We start from the raw sequence: 10,614 nt of genomic DNA, 5'->3' as shown, positions 1-10,614 counted from the left end.
ACTCTCCGTGTTGGCTCTATAACCCTGGACTGCTTTAACAACTCTGATTCTGGATTTGTCCCTATTAAATCTTGCTTTTCTCGGCACGTGTCCACCTCCTTACTGCTCAATGTTACATCGTGCTTCTTGTTTTACTTTTGTTTTTGTTTACATGTTTAAATAAACATCTGTATTTGTTTTAACAATGTTACGCTTCTGCATCCTGCATCGTCTCCCGTCACATGATAAAGCTTATTATTATGATTTTATATTCAGCTGAGGACAAGAGTTCAATAACAGTTTACTATATCCCAAGATCCAATCAACGCAGGAAGGATTTTTTTTTTTGAAAAATAATTTTGCAAAAAAAGATTTAAACAGAATTATTTAAAATATCATTTGGTTTGTACAATGTTTTGTTTTCCAGATGCTACTCTTGTTGGTAATTTACAAGAAGAAACCATTGAATAATGGAGCAGAAACAGAAGCCTTTGTGTGTGCATGGTTTGTTCTGATAAAGCAACAGAAATGAAAAAGAATCAGCCTTCCCAGAGTCTCCTCCATGTCTCATCCAACAGACATGGTCCTCTATCCAATTAGCAGCTTCCTATTTGGTACTGGAGAGAGCTCAGCTATTGGTTGTTGAAAAGGTCATGTCATTGTATTTGCCTAAGGAGTAAAGCCAGTGTCCCGGGTGTGTGGTGTCTCTGCTGAAGCTGCTGGTTTCTTCTTTAGTTGGCTAGCACACACACTATCCAGGTGTGGTAGTTCAGACACGATTACTCACTGAGACTCCCTCAACACCCGATGCAGATCCTTCTGTTCTGCCACTGTGCAGCAAGCATGCCACAGATATGCAGCTGGAGAGGATGCTCTCAGTGGTGCTCCGGTCAGAGTTCACTAGGAAGTGGTCTGCTTTCATAGCCTTTCTGAAGTCCACAATGAATTCCTTTTGTGTTTGCGGTATTAAGAAAAGGTCGTGATCCTTACACCAGTGTTCCACCTTGTTCTTGTAGGCTGTTTCTTCGCTGTCTGAGATCAGACATCACCTATTATGGTGTCATCAGTGAATTTGATTGTGGTGCTGACAGGGTGGATGAAGGCACACCCAGATCTGTGGGGTGCCTGTATCCAGGATTAGAGTAGGAGATGGTTTCTAATCCTCTCACATTGTGGACTCAGTGAGGAAGGTCCATAGCAGTGGAAGGAGCCCAGATCCAGGTTGTCCAGTTTGTGAGTGTGACATCTGCAGCATGGAGGAAGCGAGAGGTGAGGTTGCAACAAAGTGCTTTTTATTTTCCATCGTTCCACAGTGGTGGAAGAACCAAACAAACACAAACAATGGCTCTCAACATAGTTCACAAACATGGCTGACATCTTAGCATGCAGCCACGTCTCTTGGTCTCTGCGGGTTTAAATAGGCAGTGTCTGAGTTACGCACAGGTGAACACAATTAGTATTCTGGTGATTGTGAGCGGGGCAGGTAAGAGGTATGAGCCCTAGCAGGAGTGGGCGTGTCAATCCTGCTAGCCGGCCGCCCAACTGTGACAGTGAGTGGTTATGTTTTTATTTCATCAGCCGCAATTCTTCCAATAAAGGATAAACCTTAAAAAATAAACAAATAAAATGCCTTACATAAGTGAAGAGATCGCCATGTGCCATCATCTTCTCACTTCAAATATTTCCATACCCTAAATTCAGTATGAGAACTAGAAAACTAATTTAGGTTTGTTACAATTTGACAGGAAAATGAAAAATAAAAACATTTACATTCATTTCATAGAATACATTTAAATCACAGAAGGGTGTATATATATATATATATATATATATATATATATATATATATATATATATATATATATATATATATATATACACACATATTCAAACTACCAATAAAATACTTCCATGCATTCAGAGCCTTGACATCTTAACTTCATCCCAAGATGATTGCAAAGTATGGTTTCCTTTAAAATCCCATTTTAACAACTTATCATATAGTAATAAAACTTATAAAGGCTAACATTTCAGCAGTTAGACTAGTATCAAATCCTTACCTACAGGTGGGACAGGTGTGTACTTCTTTTTAAAAGATATGACTAGTGCCACTGTTGTAACCACCACCACCACCATGGCCACAGGAACTATAATTCCAGCTATTACAGGAACAGGAGTTTGCCTTCCACATTCCACATCAGAAGAATTATTTCCTGGCTTTATTTCTGAAAGTCCCCAGACTTCACATCTGTCAGAGTGAGACCAATACTATGAAGTAACATGATTTCTGTTTGTGTCATTTATCAAATCGTCTTTGAGATCATTTTCCACACTGTATCGCAGATGAATCTGTTCCTCTCTTATCTCATTACTGTAAACACACTGAACTTGTAGAGCCTTCTAAATCATGCATTCATTGCTCACTCAACATATTACAACACTGAACTAAACTAATTAAAATAACACTGCACTAAAAAAAAATCAACATTTGGGAAAAGCAAAACATAACACAGTAATGATTTAGTGACAGTGGACAGGTGAACTCACTTTGAATGTGGCTGACAAGTTTGAAAAGTGCCATTTGAGTAGGTACCAGCAGTACATGTATCACATGTGGTATCTTTAAGTGCTGTTCCTGCAAAAAACATCAACTCTGATGGGTCACAGTGAATAATGTGGCAGCTCTTATAACCCAGTAATTTAAAACATGCGGCAGTCTGACTGATAAAGTCTATAACAGATACATGACACCAACCTTTCTGCTTTATGTATTGTCCAGGGCTGCATCTGGTGTGCTTCATTGCTTGTGTACAGCTGTCCCTAACTTGGTCCATACAGTAATATCCCTCCAGTGGCTCACAAACTGTATCTGAAGACTGTGTGCATTTCATTTTTATTTTTAAACCATATTCTGGGAAAAACACAAAACGACATTGCTCACATAAAATACATCATTGTAGTTTTCACCATTATCAATGCATTATATTCAAAAGTGCAGCACATATCCTATATTGGGCTTGTTGAAAAGGGTTCTAGTGTCTTTGTCTGTGTTTTAGTTTAACTCACGATCCCCTATCTAGCCAATCACTGCACGGCATGAGCACTTTACTACTTGGCCAATCACAGCTCTAAGAAGTGACTGATTACTGTGGCAGCTATATTAGAGTTAAATGTTTTTCAGTATTTTGTTTATCTACCTGCATTTTAGCTGTAAGGCTCCACATAAGGTGTGTTTCATTTCTATACTTCTGTGATATTGATGGCTGATTCAATGAAAAGGGCATTAAAATTCCTTTATCTTGTGATGGGATCTTTCTGATCTCACTTTTATATTACAATTTTTAAAGTACACATAATGGTACATTAAAACATACAATTCTTGGAAATTATAGACTTACCAGGATCACAAACAGAACAGATTAGGCATTTTTCTAGGCCATTGGGTACAGCGGTGTAAGTTGATTCAAGACATGGAACACAGGTGGTACTAGTGTCCTCAGTGCAGTGCCTATAAACACAGTTTCCTAAAAAAAATTAAAGAGGTATCAATCTAATGTTTTTGTGGTCAGTCACAAATGTGAAGAGGTGCCGCGTGCCCTCTAGCCAGTGCCTCCACTCCTCAAATGCCAGCTTCATGGCCAACAGCTCGCGGTCTTCTACTCCATACTTTCTCTCAGCTGGCATCATCTTCCATGAGAAAAAGGTGACCAGTTTCAGCCTGGTGCTTTCCTCTGCCCACTGGGACAAGACAGCCTCCACTCCCACATCTGAAGCATCGATCTCAATGATGACGGGCTTAATGGGGTCTGGTTGCTGCAGTACAGGGGCATTGATGAATGGGTTTGGAGGGTCTAAAAAGCCTTGGATGCCACTCGTGTCCACTTAAGGCAGTTAACCTGCCCACGGAGCAGGTCAGCCAGGGGCCTGACAAGGGTGTTGAAGGACTGAATGAACCACAGAGAGAAACTGGTGAACCCCACGAACCACTGGAGCACACAGCACAGCCAGGGTTTTGGCCATCTGGTCACCACCTCCACTTTGCAAGGTTGCATGCACTCCATGATGTAACCCAAGACGTTCACCACATGGAGGTGGAACACGCACTTCTTCAGTATGCAATAGAGGTTATTGTGCAGAGGACTTGCCGCACATCATGTATATGTCGGTCGTAGGAAGGTAAGTAGACCAGGATGTTGTCAATGTTAGAGAGCCACCCAGGAACTCCCTTAGGGTCTCATTAATATAATCCAGGAATACTGAGGGCACTGTGCCTAGGCCATATGGAAGAACCAGGTACTCCATGTCCTGAGGTCATGCTAAACGCAGTCATCCATTCATCACCCTCTTTGATTCAAATTATATTATACGACCTGCACAAGTCTAGCATAGTGAAGAACCGTGTGCCCATCATCTGCTTGAGAGCAACGGGGACTAGTGGGAGCAGGTACGGGTACTTAACTAGCAATACCTTAAGACCTCTATAATCCACGCATGGCCTCCGCCCACCTTCCTTCTTAATGAAGAAGACTCTGGCCAAGGCAGGCAAGGTGGAGGGGTGTAATTAACCCTTGGCCAGGGCCTCATGGATATATTGCTGGATGACAAATGCCACCTTGGCATCATCCGTCAGTCTGGGCTGGTAAGTGAAGTACAGTTCACATTGTACCATGTATCCCAGCCCTCTGGGTCACCGCTGTAGAGGTTGGGGGTTGCAATGTGACAGTGAATCCCCTCTGAGGCTGAGGGGCTCACACGCTCACAGCGAATCAGAGCTCTCCCAGTTCACGTTGTTGCTGCCCAAGAGCTACAGATTGAGCAGCCAACTCACTGCATTCCCCGGTGACTGTGCAATGTCGAAATAGTGCAGTTGCAGGGAGTCTTTATTCTCCATAGCAACAAAAGAGCACAGCACCAAGCAAAAAGGAAAACAAAACAGCAGTAGCTCTCATAGCACCATCAGGGCAGTTGCTCTCATGATCAGCTATCAATGCATAGCACTGAAGGAGAGAACCTACGGGCTTAAATAGAGGGGCAAATAAATAGGAACAGTTGTACAGGATCAGCATTCAGGTAACTGGGACCAGGGCAGGGGCTGTGTGTGTGTGTGTGTGTGTGTGTGTGTGTGTGTGTGTGTGTGTGTGTGTGTGTGTGTGTGTGTGTGTGTGTGTGTGTGTGTGTGAGTGGACATGCCCCTCCTTCTGGGTGCCAAGCATACTGTGACAGATATATTGAGGTAAATTAAAGCAGCAGTGATATTTTAAAGTTCACGCTGTGCAAATTTTATTTATTTTTTTTTTATGGCACAAGATCAAAATGTCTTGCAGGCATTTGACAACACTGAAAATGTAGAACAGTTAGATAGCTAACTGAATAGAAACTAATCAAACATCATTAACTCCTGCTAATTAGACCAAAGTCAATATTGTAGCACTTTTTCTCTTTGGTTTTGATATATATCATACAAAAAAACAAACAAAAATTTACAGAATAAATGAAGAATAATTTCATTTTATGTACTTACAACATAAAATCACACAAACATTGTAAGTGAAAAAATATAAAAGCGAAAAGGACAATAACTGTACTACGTACTAAAGGCCATCTGAGTGTTTGGTTTGACTGTGGTGAATTTTGACTTGTTAAAGGAGGTTAATGTGATTTTGCTTCGGTACAATTTTGGGAAGGTGATGAAAAAGTTAGAGCCCCTTACAATAAGACTCACGCACCCTGCTGTTTATTTACTACATGTTGGCAGTAACATCCAGTTATGTGACTTGTAATAGTAGTAATAATAGCACCACACCCAGAATGATAAAAGCACAATTTCCAAATTTTCCATGTTTGCCACTGTCACACTCTTGTCTAACTTTGTAGCAAATCCTGCAAATATGTGCTTTTGGCTTACCTGGTGCACACATGGGACAACATTCTCCATTTATTTTATATTCAGCCCGGCCACACACACACAAACAGAGTTCCAAATTCATGAAGAAAATAGCAGCAATAATAAAAATGATCTCCAAACTACTGATCATCTTGAAAGCGCTGGGGAGATTCACTCTCTTTATCTTGCATTATAGGAAGAATGAAATGTTTCTTCCTCACAATTTGTATGTGCCACTGGGTTTTCTTCAGGTCACTGGTTAGCAAGTTAGCAGCATAGAAGGTAGATCTGCTCTGGTTATTCAGCCTCAACAGTATATTTACTTAGAGCTTTGGAATCACTGCTAACATGTTTTCACATTTTCACATGCATTAGGAGTTCAGGGTTCTGGTCCAGGATGTCCACTGCTCGGAGTAGAAGCTGAAACGAAAAGGCAAATATTCAGAGTGGCTGAAATGAAAAACTGTACAAAAGGAATTATAATATTTTAATATTACTTTACCAATTAATCTAGGGTAACTGTACGCATAAAAACCATGTGCCCTTTAAGCCCAGTTTCAACTTTGAAGTCAAATTTGAAAAAGTATGAATAATATTTTGTGCTACTCATCATTTTAACCAATCCAAGAAATTGTTATTTCCATGTGACTCTTTATTGCACCAAGCACATGTTGAGTTGATTCTGCCTGTGTGCCTGCAGTCTCATGAGACCTCACACAGTCACCAAAAAACTTTGTTTTGGGGCCCAAAAATCTTAATCTTTCTGTTTGTGGCCAAAATAATAATTATGCTTAGTCTGAATTATATTTAGGCTCCATGCATGAGTTTCTAATTGTATGTTTTATTTAGAGAGGAATACATTGTCTTTTTTCACCATTAGTCACTGTGGAACCATTTAAACCCAGTATGCTTCATTTAAGCCCACCTCAATGTGTTTCAGTAAGGAATTTCTCTAATTACAAAACTGAATCAATTTTCACTGTACTTTTTTGTGAAATTGTTCATTATTTGTATTATTTTACCATACTGACCTAATTTACAAGTATTTGCATACATGTCTTCAGGTTGGCTGAAAAAAGAAGTTAATGTATACAAAATAAAGGCCAACTTTAATGGCATAAATGAAAGAATGACAAATGTAAGGTTGCAGTGTGAACTAAAAGTATCTTAAACTAATGTGTGCATGTCTTTTTACAATCCTGGCAGGTTTTATGTGAGTGGACTTGGCCTTTAGATCAGAGTTTATAGATCTTTTTGAGGAATATATTTTGGCTCATGGCATTCAGAGCCTGTCCACCAATGGAAGACCAGAATGAAAGAGGTTTTACTGTTTTATGTGAGGTCATCCTGAGCTGAACATTCCCAAGTTGGAACAGTTTCCTGTGGCTAGAGCAAGGGCCCAGCTGTTACTGGAATATTCACCCACTGGTTTGGGATGCACGAAAAAGAAATGGATCTTGCAGACATCACATTAAAAAAGGGATGAAAAATGTGTATCAGAGTGCAGGTGAATTTGAAAGGGAACAGAGAGCTGTTTATATCAAAAGCATTAATAAGGGAGTGGGGACATTTTAATTTTTAAAATGCTTTTCATATTACTGAATATGTTGCTGTTTTTAATTCTTTGCAAACAATAAATGTTTATATTTTGTCAATAATTCATGATATGAGAACAGACACAGACTTAAATGGTGCCACAGTATCAATTACGTTCATGCCAGACTTTAGACTTATTTTATAAAATATCTTTGTTTTGTATTCTAAAATGTACATTAATTAATTAATACAATTTCATGTGAGAGATTAATCTTGCATTTTCCCAACAGATAAACATTATAAATCAGGTAAATATCTATGAAAAATAGTTGGAAAAAATGTTGGTGTTGGGTACAGCTACCCTACATCTTTTAGCTTTGAAATGACAAAACATTCATTCCTTATTGCTTGTAAAGACAGTAAGAACATTCATGTTCATGGTTTGAGTTTATTGTAAGTTTTGAGTTTTGGTGACCCGAGGGGCAACATTACAATTTTGTCACTAAGTAGAATGAAAGCAGTACCATTTAAACCAAAACACTGAGCTTTAGGCAAGACAAAAGCAAATCACAAATAAATGGAAATAAATAGGATGATTCATTCAAATTAAACAGCCTTCTCAGCCTCTCTAAAAGACGATAAGAACATTTTGTCTCATATTTCTTTATCTTCGTATATAAATGCATTGCATATTTTAATAAAAGACCTAAACCTACTCCTTGCACACATATTGTCATTACTGGCCACACGCGCACACACACACACACACACACACACACACACACACACACACACGCACACACACACACTTGCGGTATACAACGCCATACAACACCAGCAACAGTTTCAGTTTCACAGTTTCCCAACCCAGTAACTGAGATTTGCACATGCATTTTCACATTCAATACTTAATTGCCATCCCAGTATGCTTATGCGAAAACAAATAAAGAAGACTAAAACAACAGAGCAAAAAGACACCAACTAAGAAAACTAACAACTAAGCGTGATGTGGCAATAGTAGCTCAGTGGTTAAGGCTTTTTACTTGTAATTGGAAGGTTGCCAGTTCAAGTCCCACCACTGTCAGGTTGTCGCTCCTGATCAAGACTCTTAAAGCTCAGTTGATCAAACTGTCCTCAACCATGACTGTAAGTCGCTCTGGGGGAAAAGCGTCAGCTAAATGCTGTAAGTGTCGGCGTGGATTATATCTTTACCGTGACAGGGTGTATTATACACGATTTAAATCGACACCGTGTATTTCATACGGTTTAAATCGACAGGGTGTATTAAACTGACTGGGTGTATTGTACAAGATGACTGAGGGAAAACAATAAATAAAATATTTTACTGCGCCTTGTCATTGTAAAGCGTCTATAATGCGCTTTCAGTTCCTTTTTGATGTACATTAGTTAGTATTTTCCACCAGACCCTAGTGAAGTACATTAGAATACAGACAACTGAATTCAGAACAACTGAATTTTCTTACCTTGGTAAAGAAGAAACCAGGAAACCAGAGATACTGGCACTCAACAACATAATGTCCGAACGGACAGCAGGTACTTTCTGTTTTGTTTTTGTGTCCACGGGAATGCTACACATACTATTCCAGTGGCGGTCTAATGATATAGGTCGTTGAATTGTTGTTGCCTAGTTATTTAGTATTTTTATTTTATTGTATGTACAAAGAGGAGGTCGACGGTTCGTTCTTGTTTTAATTTCTGATGTTAATACGTGGTGACACTATGACCAGTAGATGGTGGTAGTAAATTTGAATATTTGGTTAATGAACGAACTGGGAACTCTGAATTGACTGTTGTGTGTATTTACAATGGAACTATAACCTGATGGTTAAATAATATATTGGATTTGACCCCATTTTATAGGCAAGGTAAGGTTATTTGTTTAGCACTTTTCACACACAGAAGAATAAAAAAGCTTATTACAGCCCGAGATCTGTCACCTCAGGAAGGTCTTTGCTAAGAAAATAAGTAAAATGTTACAAGTTTTATTAAAATAAAATGAAAATATTAAAATAAGTTTAACATGGAGTTTAAAGGAATACAAGTAAAGATTAAAGAGCCAAAATTAACAAAGGCACTAGTAGCTCCTGTTAGTCCCCTTAGCGAGGCCCTTAACCTTTGCCCTCGTTGTACTCAATCATAATTGTAAGTTGCTTTGAACAATAACATCAGATATTTATGGCATTTATAAATGAAAGTCAAGGATAAATAAAAATGCTTTGCAGTGCCACATGAAATAACAATGTTTAACCTGAGCAGAAAGTCTGGCTGAGTAGGAATGTTTTTCAATTAAAAGACCTATAGTGTAAGGGCTCTTCAAATATCCTGACAGCTGGTTCCATTTAGAAACACAATAGTAGCTAAATACTACCTCTCCATGCTTAGATTTCACCTTAGGCAGGACTAATGACCTAAGACCTAAGAGTTCTGCCCTGTTCATAACTTTGCAGCATATCAGATAAACATGCTGGTCCTACACCATTAAGAGATTTATAGACCAGTAATAATACCGTAAAGTCAACTCTGTAGTATACTGGTAGCCAGTTAACGAGAGTTCATTTTTCGTGTGGAGAGTTTTAAACTGTAAAAATGGAAAATACGGAGAACAAGAAAAGAACCCCCAATGTCTGAAGAAAGGTTAGAAGAATATAGCTAAAATTGTTATTTCAACAAACAAAATGGGCAAGTAAATAAACGATTCATGTTAGAAATCTTGCAGTCAAACGTGCAATTTGTCTGTGATGGTGAAAAAGGAGCAGAATACATTCAGAAGTGAGTCCAGAAAAACTGGTGAGAAAAGCTTACTTGTAGCTAGCCAACATTACACTAGAGCAGCCTATGAAAGCAACACAATATAAGCCAAAATGAAGTTATTTTGGCTTATATTAATTAATTGTGAGTTAAAAGTTTTACAATAAAGTGGACATGAAACACTAAATGGAGCTAGCATAATTTATAAGATGTAAACCCACTCAAATAAAATTAGCAGAATAAATTATAGCACACTTCATTCTGCCTATAACTCGTCAAAGTTATGATGTTTCGTGTCAACTTTAAAGAGTTTAAAGTGAGAAAGCGTATTAAAATAGTTTATTTAATGTTGCTCCTCTCAGTTCCCACCAATGGTTAAGGAACGTCTCATGAATGGCCTCTCAGTTCACATCGCAGTTCATAAGAATATTGTTATTACATTATTT

At 38.6% G+C, this 10,614-nt stretch overlaps 1 protein-coding gene across 2 annotated transcripts; it reads right to left on the bottom strand.

Moving 5' to 3' along the window:
* Positions 1–394: 394 nt before the first annotated feature.
* LOC113590020 (tumor necrosis factor receptor superfamily member 14-like) lies at positions 395–9,112 on the bottom strand. 2 transcript variants are annotated; one of them, XM_027029953.2, is made up of 7 exons: positions 8,884–9,112; positions 5,885–6,283; positions 3,378–3,503; positions 2,735–2,890; positions 2,527–2,614; positions 2,040–2,227; positions 395–1,225 (listed from the first exon to the last, which is right to left on the bottom strand). In XM_027029953.2, the coding sequence occupies exons 2-7, from the start codon at positions 6,012–6,014 to the stop codon at positions 1,158–1,160; spliced, it is 756 nt and encodes a 251-aa protein (XP_026885754.2). In that variant the 5' UTR covers positions 6,015–6,283; positions 8,884–9,112; the 3' UTR covers positions 395–1,157. The 2 variants fall into 2 exon arrangements, with proteins under 2 accessions (XP_026885754.2, XP_026885755.2); XM_027029954.2 differs by lacking the exon at positions 395–1,225 and adding an exon at positions 1,238–1,584.
* Between the last annotated feature and the right edge of the window lie 1,502 nt (positions 9,113–10,614).

The sequence above is a fragment of the Electrophorus electricus genome, chromosome 23 (genome assembly GCF_013358815.1).
Source record: "Electrophorus electricus isolate fEleEle1 chromosome 23, fEleEle1.pri, whole genome shotgun sequence".
NCBI classification, from domain to species: Eukaryota; Metazoa; Chordata; class Actinopteri; order Gymnotiformes; family Gymnotidae; genus Electrophorus; species Electrophorus electricus.
The sequence above is the reverse complement of the archived record's forward strand: the minus strand, read 5'-3'. Positions and strand labels throughout refer to the sequence as shown.